The 15,541-nt window shown below is 41.6% G+C and overlaps 1 protein-coding gene across 1 annotated transcript in view; it reads right to left on the reverse strand.

Annotated features, from left to right (window-relative positions):
* Positions 1–3,749: 3,749 nt before the first annotated feature.
* The window catches only part of LOC125288283, a 50,930-nt gene continuing 39,138 nt past the window's right edge, over positions 3,750–15,541 (reverse strand). Inside the window, exon 5 of the mRNA XM_048234526.1 lies at positions 3,750–3,820. Within this exon, the coding sequence (XP_048090483.1) occupies positions 3,806–3,820 (15 nt within the window). The 3' untranslated portion in view covers positions 3,750–3,805. The remainder of the gene's footprint in view (positions 3,821–15,541) is intronic.

Consider the following 15,541-nt stretch of genomic DNA (forward strand, 5'->3'; position numbering starts at 1 on the left):
CAGTTCATGAACACTAAACTCACTGTTAACAATCTCCAGTACTGAGAGAGTCAGACTCTATTGAAGTCTTTTGACAAATAGACAAGGGTTTTCTCTGATGTCTGACCAGAAAGGTTTGACTTTGCGTGGACTGAAAACTGCTTAAAGGAGAATTCCGGTGTGATATTGACCTAAAGTGTATTGAAACATGATACCGAGTGTGAACGTATGTCTCATAGCCCATCTCGGCTTGTCCCCTGCACTCCAAAATCTGGGCTAGTTAGCCGATGCTACCAACAGCTTTTTTTCAATAGTGGTGCTTCGCATCGGGCTAGCCATGCAAATAAATCACTGTTTTACACCCATTTATTTAGGCTCTCGCGACTTCCACACTTCATTGGTAGACTTCCGAGGGCCCTGACATTTAAAACGAGACATTGAGAACTTTGAAAAAGCACTGGTAGTTTACTTACAAGACGATTTATACAGTTACGATTTAGACAGTACCTTCACGAAGTTTAGCGTTTGCAGCCATCTTGAATTTAGTCACGATAAGTCGAGCAACGATTAAGAATGAACAGGTATGATAAGGGATCAGATTCCAAAAATAATTCAGTGGAAATGCATGGATTCCAGTTGCTGCTACTGGAAGAAACTGGAATCCATGCATTTCCACTGAATTATTTTTGGTAGAATGACAAATGGTGGATTGGATGAAAAATAACTTAAAAAATAACTATTTGTAAACCTATTTACAAAATGTATCAATTTCAGTACTACATTGTTGACAACAAACAAACAAAATTTTGATGGCTCTTCTCAAAGGGAGATGTCTCAGTGATAACAACCAACAGCAAACTGCAGGGAGGTAACAGTCTCCCCTTTTCCCTCATTTAATTGGGTTGCTGATGAGCCTGATGGCAAGCTGTCACTCAAAAGATGAGCAGTAATATCCAGCTGCAGAGTGAACCAGTGGATAAGGAGGATGAGAAAGACAGTTAGGGAAGAGAGACAGGTGGGGGAGGGAGGAGCAAGACAGGGTGAAGAAAGAGGAGAAAGGGGGTGGGTAAAACAGGGTGAAGAAACGGGATGAAAGAAAGTGGTCAGTAAGACAGGATGAAGAAAGCAGATAAATAATAGTGACATCTGGTAACACCTCCGGTTGCCTTAGCTACAGGTCCCTAATGCAGACAGAACAGCACCCCTCACCCTTTCAGCCTGTTAAAGCACATGTGAAGGAGGCCTGGCCTGAGGGGTGCACTGGACTCCTGTTGTGTCATGATTCACTGTCCACAACTATCACTTCATTTCAGAAATGCCTACAGGACGATAGCTCTTCTGTTAACTGTTAATCTAAACTGTTTCTGTAATCTTACAAGAAACATGCCTTGCGTTCAGCCAGATCTGCACAGCGCTGGAAGAAGTTGAATGCGCCCCCTGATTTGACGCTACCGCAACACGAAGCCAGGCAATTTCCTTCCTTCAGATACAGGTCTTTTTATAACCTCTCAGTGTTAATGCAAAAACCGGCCTTGCTCAAAACAACACTAATTAACATAATTTTGCTCTTAATCAAATGTGTGAACTTGTTAACTACCGTGAATAGACCCTAGGTTGTTTTTATTCCCGAGTTACACTTTAAGTCTTAAATACAATAAGTACTATAAGAAGCGTTGATCTGTCAGGGTGTGTGGACCAGGAGTTAATGAGGCGTGTCTGGGTGAATGAGACGTTTCTCTGTTACATTTCTTTTTAAAATTTGAGCAAACCCTTCTGACATCTGGCCCTCTTTGTGCCTGTATGCTTCACTTCATATTTTTTATAAAGACCTGCCCAGGAATACATCATAATTACTTTAATTGATTTCTACGTGAAAACAAACCATGCAGTAAGCGACAGCTAGCTTGGTGTTGTTCACTTTATATAACCCTGATGACCTTATCAGTGAACAAAACAAACAAAACAAGGGACTATAATTAACGCACAGTGATTGATCTTGTTGATGACCACAGCCCACTCGGCTGGAGTCTAGACTCAGCTTGAGAGCTGGACTGTTCTCTGAAAAGCACTTGTGAGCGCGACACACATTGATATGCTTGTGGTGCACCTCAGCAGTGTGCTCTCCTGCCATGGCCATGGAATGGGTGTGCGGCATATGTGATCATGTGCATGCGTGAACTGAATGGAATCACTTCATTTCCCTGGTCATGCTACCAGAGCCCATAAATAATACAGTCTATTTACAAGCCAAACACTAACTTCAATCTGGAAAAAAGTCTAAAAATGTAAAAATAAAAAAGAAGGTTTCCAGATCCAGGTACTCAAGTGGATTTGAACATTGGAACAACTTTATTTTGTGTAATGTACCTGCCACATGCAACAGGGTGGGCAGTGTGACCTACCTAGCGTGTCAGCTGTGAACTGAAGTGTTTCAAACACTCCTCAATATAAAACACACACACAGACACAGACACACACACACACACACACTATGGATTGGTATATGTTTGCTGTAATGGAAGACATCCCTGTCTCTCTGCAGTGTATTTGGTGGGTTTGGAACTGAACCCCAGCAATCAGCTTCTGTAATAAAGTCCTAATTGTGTACGGAGTGGTGTGTGCTGGCAGCCGGCCCTGTAACCATATGGAGCAGAGTTGAGGGAATGAAGAAAAAGAAGGACGATGTCTCAGGTCACTCTGATCATTCGGAGGCTTTCTGGGATTCAGTCTCTGGACAAAAACAAATTATGAGTGATTGTGAGAATATAAGTTGAATAGTGGATGAGATGAGATGACAAGAGCTCGCATGAGGTTTTAACTAAATGGTTACAAATTGCCTCTGTCCAAGGTGCTGAAGGTGCCATATATTTTGGTACAAAGACTGCCAATTCTGCCCAAATTGATATTCCTTAAAGTTAATGTAGACTACTGCCTGCATAGAATCATTAATTTGCATTGATTTCATGCATTCAAGGGAACAAAGACACACTGGCTTGTGGCTAAACTGTCCCCTGCAACTCAATAATTAGTATTTGGACATGCCAGGGAAGCGTTGTCACATTAATACCACACTGTGACTCCTTTGTGTCTGTGTGAGTGTGTCATATGCCATATAATTGGCCAGCCACCCTGTTTAAGCACACTTGGTGCTTCTATTTACATGCAGAAGAGGGCTCAAGAGGGGTGAATCATATGCATGAGAATACAGTTCTGACTAAACTCTGTTGGAAGGCACTCTGTAGATCTGTAGGAGATCTGTATGGAGCTTGTACTTCCATCATAAAAATGATGCACATGTGCTGAGTAGTCAAAGCAAACAAATCTGACACACTCTGGCTCTGCAGGATTTGTAGCTCATAAAGTATATATTTAATTGTCAGAATAAAGGCACTATATTTTGCTATTACCCCTGAGTGATTAGTACTGTACGTTGAAACAATTGTTGAATAAATGAGCTGAAACTGTGTATACATTTACGTTTTAATAAAAGCCATTACCCAAAGTGACAATGAGAGCTCAGTTAATATTTGCTTTCCCTGGAATCAATGGAACTGATGGAAAGCCTGTAGCTGAAAGTATACCACACACCATTACCCAAAGGAAGCTGCACGAACCATTGCATGCTTTGGCTGGTCAAGCATGCAGCTGTGTATTCATTGAAACACAGCACATTCATTGAACCACTGTGCAGCTTAAAGCCTTTAAGCTGCACAGTGGTATCGACAGTAGTCCAGGACACACCATAACACCTTAGAGAGTGAAACACTTCACCCTCTGTCATGCCAGTTCTGCTGCCTCAACCGTCTCTTCAGATCAAGTCTGCCGATCATGCAGTGCAGCCCTGGAAGGTATGAGGGATGGAGAGACAGAAATAAGGAGTCAAAGAGGAGTAATGCCAACGGCATGAGAGAGATAAACACACACAGAGAGCTGGCGTCCATATCTAAATCAGTCAGTCAGTCACACACGGACTCCACACACACGTTTACACCTAGAGCACATGCACACACACACAGACAGACAAACACACAGACACACACACACACACACACATTAAGAGATAGGGATAATTGCTATCATTGTTTGAAACCCTATATTAACCCTGAGAAGACAGGAAATCCAAGCCCATTCTAATGACTGGGCAAAGGATGGGAGCACACTGATGCAATAATGCAGCTTTATTGCTATAAGATGGAGAGCACTGAGTGCAAGGCACACCAAATCACGGACAAAACATAATTCAGTGGCATTTCTGGTTAGTCAATTAAAGTCATATACATACGTACATTCATATTCATTTGTACACAGAAAGAATAGCCATATTGACTTTGATAGGTCACCATGAGGGTATATGATAGAGAAAAAGGAAAAAGCAACCCAAATGGTGTACATTTCTTCTGGTTCTGGTTATATTTCTAATAATTCCATATTCTAATTTTCCTTTAATGCCCACTCTGATAATGTTGACACTTTTCTTCCCCGGAGACCCAATTTTGGTAAGGGGGTCACAGTTAAGTGCTCCCCGTGGTGTACTGTAGATAGGTTTGTTGGAAGCACTTGAAGAGCTCTATTCTTCCTTTAACACCCTCCACAGAATGCCCTTCAAGTAAATGAGGTTGGCTAGATTGGGGCAAGGACTACCAGGTCACCCCACTCAGTATTGCCACAATCAGTAATAGAAAACTGCTCTTGGTTTTTCTGGGTCTCCACAAATATGGAGGGAGGCTGTATAATCAACGCCCTTTTAGGCAAGTCCCTCCACTCAGCGGACATATTGCAATGCACTTCGGGCACAATCTATTCAGGCAGAACTGTTTCATGGCACCAACCTCGCTCCAGCAGTGAGACCACACATGATTGTTACGATGTATTCACATTACCACAGGATTGGCACGATATATTCACATGTCAACTTTTGGCCGTGGAAGGGGTGGGATATGTGTAGACAAACTAATCCCATGCCTTTCTGAGGATTGTTTGAGTGCTGTGACTTCTCATTAGAAAATATCTGGTATTCCCAGAGAACTTCTGAACACAAACATCATGGACAGCAGGGGAAAACATACTGAGGACGTAGAGTTGGGAATAAAACATTCTGCTGGCATTCTGCTAATGTTAAAGGGACACCAGGCAAGCCTGATGCTTTTTCTCTACGAAACTCCCCCTCGCTCGGTCTGAAGCTCTTTTCCTTTTATTTGCATCTTCCGTCAAGGGTTTTCGCTGCTTCTTCGCTGGCTCTGCCATTATACACACGTTTGCAAAAATCTCTAGCGTTTCGTTAGCCTGCCTCTGTAAACTGATCCTGCTTCGGGTCGGGCGTGGTAGGATACACCGAACTTGCAAGTGGGATATTCTTCCTACAGGCAGTAGGGGCGGGCGAGAGAGCCTTCATTCGCCCCGTAATGAGTCATTTAACCATATACCAACTTACGAAGATGATTAATTAACACGAAAACGTTGCCTGGTGTCCCTTTAATAGTACAACAAGGACTCTCACCTTGGCCTTTCCCAACATTTTCTATTGGGAAAGGGATGCCTGTCATATAGGCACTAGGGGTGTGAATCTCTCATGTAAAAGACGATACGATTCACATCTAGATACATGGGCACGATTCGATACAAGAAAAGATACATGTTCATAAAAAACGATTCAGTACGATTCGATGCGATGCGATTCGATGCAATTCGGTGCAGTTCAAGAATGAAAAGCATTCTGAAAGATTTTTTTATCATTTGCTCAAGGTGCACATTCATTTTGTATTATCAATTATCATGGTCATGGTTGTCAATTAGGCAAAAAAAATGTGTGAATATGATTATCTAAACTGAGGTTTGTATCATATACTGTATTGAAATGAAAAAAGAATAGTCTACATTTCAGTCAAACACAGCAGCCAAATACAACATAAAAATACATTTTTATAGACTTTATAGATTTTATAGAGTTATATCTGATTGCTTTCAAGGAGCTGTAGCCTATTGTTGAGGTAAGACAATACCGAAATAAAATAAAACAGTGCTTAAGACACTCTTGGCCTTTTCTCATATAGCCTACAAGAATAAAATAGGCCTACATGTCAATGAACTCTCTGGGCTTATTTTGTTCCAATGGTAGACCTAATATGCAGAAACCTATAATGCCACAAATCTGAGTGAATATGAACAAAATAATAATAATTTGTGCATCGTTTTAGCAGCAAGGGCCAAATTATTCTTTAACATTAAGGAAATCCCTTCATCAAACGTAAGGCTACTCTACAGACTATCATTGCTATATTAGGAATGCTATAGTAAGTGTTTAATTTTTACAAAAGAGTAAAAATTGTCAAACAAACGACCGAGTGCGAGTTGTCACGTTCTTAAGTTGCAGTAGATGTATGGGTAATGAGGTCCTTTGACAACTTTTGCCAAAAACGAACTGCATTACCCACAAATCCGTGCCACGTGTAGCTTCAAAACAGGAAGTGGGATGAACGCTGCTTGCAACGTAAATGAGAGTCTGAGCGAGCAGAAAAGGTTGTGAACCGATTCGTAACAAGTAAATCGATATAGCGACCGATTCATTTCAGTTTTATATACATACGGGGCTTCACGTATCGATGTAGCCGTATCTTACACGTCAAAAACGGATACCGATACGTATTGGTTAATCTTTACACCCCTAATAGGCACTGATATGAGCCTACAAAGCACAAAGAGAAGAGACAGAGAGGAAGAGAGAAAGAGAGAGAGAGAGGAGTGAGGAAGTTGTTTTCCCAGAGGATGTGCAGCTGGACATTGTGGGAGTTGTGATCCTGATATTACATTTAAAAAGAATTGCAATAAATTACAGAGGACGTTACATTGCTTTATTATTTTAAGTAAATGTATGAAAATTGCTGTATATATTTCCATAGCTAAATTGAATTTCACTACAATTTAGCTTTATGTGATTTAATTTGTTTCCATAAAATAATGATACTTCCATGAAAATGGCATAACAGTTCTAATGTCTTAGCAAATATACAGTATTTGCCATTATATCTGTGTAATACAATTACTAGATTAGTTTAGAGAGAGATAAGACAGACAGTAGACCATATTGATTACTCAATCAGGTCTGTTATTTGATAGTCTTGTCAGATTTCACACTCTGCAGGCCTATTCTTCTTGATGCTGTTTTGAGAGTGCTGCTGAAGCTTTTCTGTTGCTTAAAGGTCTCCAGCATGATGAGGCTGAATCAATAATATTATCACTTGACTGATTCACCGCTCAATATCTCATTACTTTAAAGACAACGATCTCAGGTTTAAAAGATGATGCCAAACAACAGCTGAGCCGACCAAGTGTGTTAGACTAAAACTGTAGGAAATAAATCAAGTTTGAACAGAGAAGCATCCTCTTCCTTGGTGGTATTTTATTCTGTTGTGGAAGACTTACAGTCTATTTAGGCTTTTCTCATGGGCCCCTAAGCATTTCTCTTAGGGTAGTCAGATAAAGAAGTTCTCTTATCTATTATTCTGGTTTGCAATGACATCCAATAATAGCAATTTAAAGGACCAATCTTCCATCACTGTAGCCACCTTAATGTAGTCAGTTAATAGGCCTTTTCACACAGAGATCACGCTAAATTTGCGGGAAGAGGGGACGTCTTTTTGCCGTCTTTTTGTGTCTGAAAGCAAAAATTTGCCGGCCTGCTGATCTGTTCACATGATGCGTCATTTTGGGGAGCCAGGAGGCAGGATCAGCGATAGTAAATTAAATTGTGACGTGCAACAGGGGGCGTGTAGAGTGATAGTCCAGGGATAGTCGTAGGCCTTATGTGCGTGGGCCTTTAGATACAGCAGGTGTGTGATTTCAAAAACCATGGCGGGAGAACCAACTGCACTTTGGTTAGCTTGCATTTCCTTTGCTGTTGCTGTTAGAATGTTAAATTCTTGCGATAGATGTCTTCAGACAATAAAACGTAATTTGGAAGGGAAATTGAAGAGAAGAGTTGCCCCTTGCCTTGGCCGTACAATGTACTGTGCGTACAATTTATTCATGAAATCGTTCAATATTACAACAATAAACATAGCTTGTGTATTGTCTTAATTGAAACATGCTTCGCGCACAAATGATAGCCTAGGGCAAAGAGAATGGACATCTCAACATAAGGATACATTAGAAGATGACGATTAGTGTAGGCCTAAACTTTGTCACACGACGTGATAAAGCAGTTCTTAAAAAACGCAACGTACCCATTCAGCCATACATTATTCAAGCGTAGGCCTAGTGCTCGTCATGAAAAGAAAACAGCAGCTTAATATTTTTCAGGTGTTTTAACAGTAGGCCTAGGTGCACTGTTAGGAGTTATGCCGAAGGCAGTGAGATTATTAGGCATTGCATCCTGTCACTCAACATCGCAGTTCGGGTTGATAAGATTCAGTTAATGCGAGTATGGATCGTCTCAAAGTTTGGGACAACCAAACAGCACTGTAGGCAAAGCAAATCCTAATTGTTAGGTTACCATAGCTGTCTTTTCTCTAGGCCTGGGCCTATCGGAAATCGCGACATAAGGGGAAGGTTCCCTAAAGGTTGCAACGTTTAGGGAACGTTAGGGGAAGGTTTATGAAGGTTGCAACGGTTAGGGAACGTTAGGGGAAGGTTCTCTAAAGGTTGCAACCTTTAGATAACGTTAGGGGAACGTTCATGGAACGTTTTATATAACCAAGAACTAACGTTCCCGGAACATTCAGCAAACTTTCCATGGGAACCAAAACTTACTCAAAAACTAACCTTCGGGGAACGTTTGGGAACCAAACTAACTAACGTTCCCGAAACCAAAAACTATGGTTCCCAGAACGTTCTGGGAACCATAAATTGTTAGCTGGGAAGCACATTGGTTTCTTTTTTCTTTTCTTTCTTGTTCGCGTGTTGGGTAGTGAAGCGATAATGCATTTAAAGCAGTACATCATGTGAGCAAGAGCCGATATGGCCAGAACTGCTGCTCTGTAAAGGTATTTCTGTCCCACCCAAATTTGCTGAACTACTTGCGAAGTAGCCTATTCATCACAGACATCACATGTATCACACGAAAGAGCTTTTTCTCAGCCTTTAAAGGTGCCATGTGTAAGAATTGAGGTAAAAATATCCAAAAAAATGAGCTACACGTATCAAAAGAATGAGAAGAAATAAGGGTGATGATGTAATTAAAAAAATGACAAGCTTTAGTGCTGCAGAGATATCAACCTGAATTAGCATGCTAAATTACTAGCCACAGCCCGACAGGTGTATACTCTTTGGTTCAAGCCAAAAGCCGTGCGAGTTATTCGTGTATTGTAGTTTGGCTGGCGGTTATGTTGCCTGCATACCGCCTCCCATGGCAGAAACTGGTATTATGACACCTGTCGGGCTGTGGCTAGTAATTTAGCATGCTAATACCTCAATTTTTACACATGGCACCTTTAAACAATGTTAGTGGTTAGTTGTTGTGGTAAACGGTTCGTGAGAAAAGTAACTTTAATTTAATCATATGTTTGTGCACCTGTCTCCCTACCCATTCATCTTGGTGGAATACTTCGCTAACTTTCCCTCAACACATGACAAACAATATATCACAATAAACAGCAGACCTTACCGAACATAAAGGTGTAAAGCATTCCCCTGCACAGTTAGCCATTCCAGAGTAATCAGGTTTTAAATTTGCAGCAATGTCTTTATGCAACTTTGCGGTTCCTAATGTGTTTCAATTGTTCAATAAGTCTACATGATTTTATAACAGGCCAAATACAAAATAAATGTTATGGCATTACAATCAGAGGATATACATATAGGGCAGACAGACGCTCATGAGTTCATGCTTTGTTTTATCGCTGGATTTTAAGATAGCCTATGGCAACTGATTGCATTCCAATACAGTCAACTCTAGCAGGCATTGAATGACTGGAGACTTTGTGAATTTATAGATTGACATAATATGCTGTCTCTGCGATTGCTGCTTTTGATCAGTTAGATTTATTTGCAATCTCCTGTGGTGGGCTGGACATATATATAAACCAAGTTTATATGCAAGTCAAGGCAGGTGACCCAATACCTTTGGCAATATAGTGTATATAGGCATTTGTACTGCTCACCACTGTTTCAGCATTCACACATATCAATTATGTGTGTCAATTTACAAGCTTGCAAACATAGATATTCCTATTAAGGCATGATGAGTTCTAGATGCAAAGTTCAAGCAAAGATGTCAATAATTTCAATATCGCTTTGATTTTTGTACGGTACAGCCTACATGCATTTGTCTTGCACATTCCCATTGCCTGTTTAACTCTTTTATTGAACTTTTTTCTTTTAGAAAGTGGAAAACTCATGTTCCTGAAATAAATCATTAGGCCCTTTCACACTGGCAAAATCGCCGCGATTTTATGTACCAGAATCGCGGAACGACTGTCCCTTTCACATAGACCGAGGTGGAAAGGCGGGACAAAGTGTCTCGCCAAATTTACTACCAAATTTACTACCAATTTATTGCCAAAGGTATTGGGAAGGTTCCCTAAAGGTTGCAACGTTTAGGGAACGTTATGGGAACGTTCCCTAAAGGTTGCAACGGTTAGGGAACGTTAGGGGAAGGTTTATGAAGGTTGCAACGGTTAGGGAACGTTAGGGGAAGGTTCTCTAAAGGTTGCAACCTTTAGATAACGTTAGGGGAACGTTCATGGAACGTTTTATATAACCAAGAACTAACGTTCCCGGAACATTCAGCAAACTTTCCATGGGAACCAAAACTTACTCAAAAACTAACCTTCGGGGAACGTTTGGGAACCAAACTAACTAACGTTCCCGAAACCAAAAACTATGGTTCCCAGAACGTTCTGGGAACCATAAATTGTTAGCTGGGAAGCACATTGGTTTCTTTTTTCTTTTCTTTCTTGTTCGCGTGTTGGGTAGTGAAGCGATAATGCATTTAAAGCAGTACATCATGTGAGCCAGAGCCGATATGGCCAGAACTGCTGCTCTGTAAAGGTATTTCTATCCCACCCAAATTTGCTGAACTACTTGCGAAGTAGCCTATTCATCACAGACATCACATGTATCACACGAAAGAGCTTTTTCTCAGCCTTTAAAGGTGCCATGTGTAAGAATTGAGGTAAAAATATCCAAAAAAATGAGCTACACGCATCAAAAGAATGAGAAGAAATAAGGGTGATGATGTAATTAAAAAAATGACAAGCTTTAGTGCTGCAGAGATATCAACCTGAATTAGCATGCTAAATTACTAGCCACAGCCCGACAGGTGTATACTCTTTGGTTCAAGCCAAAAGCCGTGCGAGTTATTCGTGTATTGTAGTTTCATTGGCGGTTATGTTGCCTGCATACCGCCTCCCATGGCAGAAACTGGTATTATGACACCTGTCGGGCTGTGGCTAGTAATTTAGCATGCTAATACCTCAATTTTTACACATGGCACCTTTAAACAATGTTAGTGGTTAGTTGTTGTGGTAAACGGTTCGTGAGAAAAGTAACTTTAATTTAATCATATGTTTGTGCACCTGTCTCCCTACCCATTCATCTTGGTGGAATACTTCGCTAACTTTCCCTCAACACATGACAAACAATATATCACAATAAACAGCAGACCTTACCGAACATAAAGGTGTAAAGCATTCCCCTGCACAGTTAGCCATTCCAGAGTAATCAGGTTTTAAATTTGCAGCAATGTCTTTATGCAACTTTGCGGTTCCTAATGTGTTTCAATTGTTCAATAAGTCTACATGATTTTATAACAGGCCAAATACAAAATAAATGTTATGGCATTACAATCAGAGGATATACATATAGGGCAGACAGACGCTCATGAGTTCATGCTTTGTTTTATCGCTGGATTTTAAGATAGCCTATGGCAACTGATTGCATTCCAATACAGTCAACTCTAGCAGGCATTGAATGACTGGAGACTTTGTGAATTTATAGATTGACATAATATGCTGTCTCTGCGATTGCTGCTTTTGATCAGTTAGATTTATTTGCAATCTCCTGTGGTGGGCTGGACATAGCATTGAAATGCCCGCCCAGATTCCCCTTTCCGCCTTGACCCATTCACCAGTAGGGGTTAGGTCATTAGGCGAGTTCGACTTGCGGCAGATCTGTGCAGATCTGACTTGATGTGATGCATGCTGGGTTGAACACAATGCATACTGGGATGGACGCAATGCTTGCTGGTTAGAAATTCTGTCCTACTTCTGTCAGCCGGGGAGGGACTTACCATAGACATAATATACATAGACGCCGCATCGACCGCTACTCCGTACTAGCGCTGATGAGACGTGGGGCCGCCATCTTGGATCGGTCATCCACTCCACTCTTTGGCTGGTGCAATGAGCTGTCAGCACATTAAATTAATCATACCTCACTGAATACCGAACAGATTTTCACGCGTTTTTTTTTGCTGCAAAGGTCATATATGTAGCTATGATACAGGCCACATTGTTCGAAAATACAAAATACAACCAATAGTACGGTAATGTTAAATCTTACTTGTGAAAAGTAAATCCCCGAGTATGGTCGCCCGATTTGAGCAGGAACATGCTGCACAGTGCTGTCATCTTGTGTTTCTGCTGCAACGCAACGAGGAGTATGACCGGTCCAAGATGGCGGCCGCATTTCTTGTTTCCAGCAGCCAATGCGGCGTCTATGTATATTATGTCTATGGGACTTACCACCGTGACACCATGTCACATGGCCTTAAAATATCGTGGGAGTCTTAGCCTGCAGACAGATCTTGCAGTTGCCTTCCACGAGCTGCACGAGCTGAAACACGCCCTCATGACGTCAGTTCAAAGACGTGATAGGGCCATTTGGGAGGAATGTCCTCATGACGATTATGACGGGAGGCTCATGCTGCTTCCTTATGTTGGAATATGCGAAAAATAAACAGAAATCGAAGGGATACCTTTTTATATGTGATTTCTGCAACAATGGTAGGCTAGCCTACTGAAAACGTTTGGATATTCTGTTATTTTCTGCTGTTGGCTAAATAGATAGACACACAAATAGGGGAAACACTTGATATTGAATTTATGTGCTACAATGCAGGCCTGTTAACTGTATGACAGCAGTGGTTTATTTAAACTACATTATAAGAATTTATTTCGTCAATCATGCTCATTTTAATGAGTAAGAATGAAAGTTCTGCTGTGTTTATTGCAAACAAAATTCCGCGATATCTCCCGCGATGTCTCACGCGAGTAACGTGAGGCAGACTGTAGCCTGCCTGTCCGGGATGAGCTGCCCTCATGAGCTCCTCCCGGCTAGCCTCTGAAGATCACGTTTACGTAGAAAGCCAGACCAAGTCAGACTCAGCCGAAGTCGAACAAGCCTATTGAGAGACCTCAGACCCATTAGACCAGCCTCAGACGAGTCCAGGAAGTGACGTCAATTCCGGAAATAAGTACATCATTTACTTTACTAATTCTTACTGTTTCTCTGTACAAGCCAATAAGGTAAAATTGTGTACCTGACAAGTTTCGGCTACCTTGCCTCTGTAGCCTTCATCAGAGGTGTCACGTGATGTTGGTGTGACGTCGTCTGGCCGTGTCCCCTGGGGTGCTCCGGGGGGGGCCCTCTGCTGTCTGGTGGTTTTTCATACAGCCGGGGGCGGCCCTGCAGGACTTTGTCCCAGGTGTGGGATAGCTGGTAGGCTTCTTCATCCCGGTTCACAGTCTTTGGGGCCCGCTTCCTGATTTCAACCGCCTCTTTGATCCATCGATGGAATTTGTTGCTTTCCGTTCTGCGTTCCGTTACTTTACTCTTTATGGAGAAATACAGTGTGAAAAAACGTGTTTTCTTTTACAGTTCATGGAAAAAATAGTCACATTAGGTAGAAGCTTTTTATTATTATTCGTAATTCACATGTATTTATTAAATAATCGATTGCGACTGACTGTCCACGTGACGCGGTCAATCGTCTCTAAATTACTTAACTCCCTCTCCCATTCACACTGGTGGCGGAACGAAAAAACTCGGCAAAATGTCTAGGGGGCTTGGTAGTAAATTTGGCGAGACACTTTGTCCCGCCTTTCCACCTCGGTCTATGTGAAAGGGACAGTCGTTCCGCGATTCTGGTACATAAAATCGCGGCGATTTTGCCAGTGTGAAAGGGCCTAATGATTTATTTCAGGAACATGAGTTTTCCACTTTCTAAAAGAAAAAAGTTCAATAAAAGAGTTAAACAGGCAGTGGGAATGTGCAAGACAAATGCATGTAGGCTGTACCGTACAAAAATCAAAGCGATATTGAAATTATTGACATCTTTGCTTGAACTTTGCATCTAGAACTCATCATGCCTTAATAGGAATATCTATGTTTGCAAGCTTGTAAATTGACACACATAATTGATATGTGTGAATGCTGAAACAGTGGTGAGCAGTACAAATGCCTATATACACTATATTGCCAAAGGTATTGGGTCACCTGTCTTGACTTGCATATAAACTTAAGTGACATCCCATCCTTAATCCATAGGTTTAATATAATGTGGGTCCACCCTTTGCAGTTATAGCAGCTTCAACTCTTCTGGGAAGGCTTTCCACAAGGTTTAGGAGCGTGTTTATGGGAATTTTGACCTTTCTTCCAGAAGCGCATTTGTGAGGTCACACACTGATGTTGGACAAGAAGGCCTGGCTCTCAGTCTCCGCTCTAATTAATCCCAAAGGTGTTCTATCGGGTTGAGGTCAGGACTTTGTGCAGGCCAGTCAAGTTCATCCACAGGGCAATTCCATGGAAAATTACATTTTTTGTATAATCCATAACGCCAATAAAATGTGATGGTATGGTATGATGTGAATGATTACATGAAATTTGAGCATTTGCTATTTTGGGCTGAAGAATGCAAATGAGAAAAAATGCACAAAAAATGAATTATCATTCACATTATACAACTGCCAAGGCATTTCACTGGCGTTATGGATGTGACAAAAAGTCCATTTTCCGTGGAATTGCCCCACACCAAACCATGTCTGACTGCATTGTACCAGTGTAAAGTTTAGTGAAGGGGGAATTATGGTGTGGGGTGGTTTTTCAGGAGCTGGGCTTGGCCCCTTAGTTCCAGTGAAAGGAATTCTGAATGCATCAGCATACCAAGAGATTTTGGACAATTCCATGCTCCAACTTTGTGGGAACAGTTTGGGGATGGCCCCTTCCTGTTCCAACACAAAGCAAGGTCCATAAATACATGGATGACAGAGTTTGGTGAGTTGCCTCCGCCCAAGTCCATGGGACAGCCGTGGCCCACTGGTTAGCACTCTGGACTTGTAACCAGAGGGTTGCCGGTTCGAGCCCCGACCAGTGGGCCGTGGCTGAAGTGCCCTTGAGCAAGGCACCTAATCCCTCACTGCTCCCCGAGCGCCGCAGTTGTAGCAGGCAGCTCACTGCGCTGGGATTAGTTTGTGTTTCACTGATTGATGCAGAGACCAAATTTCCCTCACAGGATCAAAAAAGTATACTTATACTTTACAGTTGATTCCATTGTTGCGAAGCCTGCTTTCAGGCTCAACCGTCGTCCTACTATGGTTGTTATAGCTACCATTCATAAGCATTGATATGG

The sequence above is a fragment of the Alosa alosa genome, chromosome 2, assembly GCF_017589495.1.
Source record: "Alosa alosa isolate M-15738 ecotype Scorff River chromosome 2, AALO_Geno_1.1, whole genome shotgun sequence".
Lineage (NCBI taxonomy): Eukaryota > Metazoa > Chordata > Actinopteri > Clupeiformes > Clupeidae > Alosa > Alosa alosa.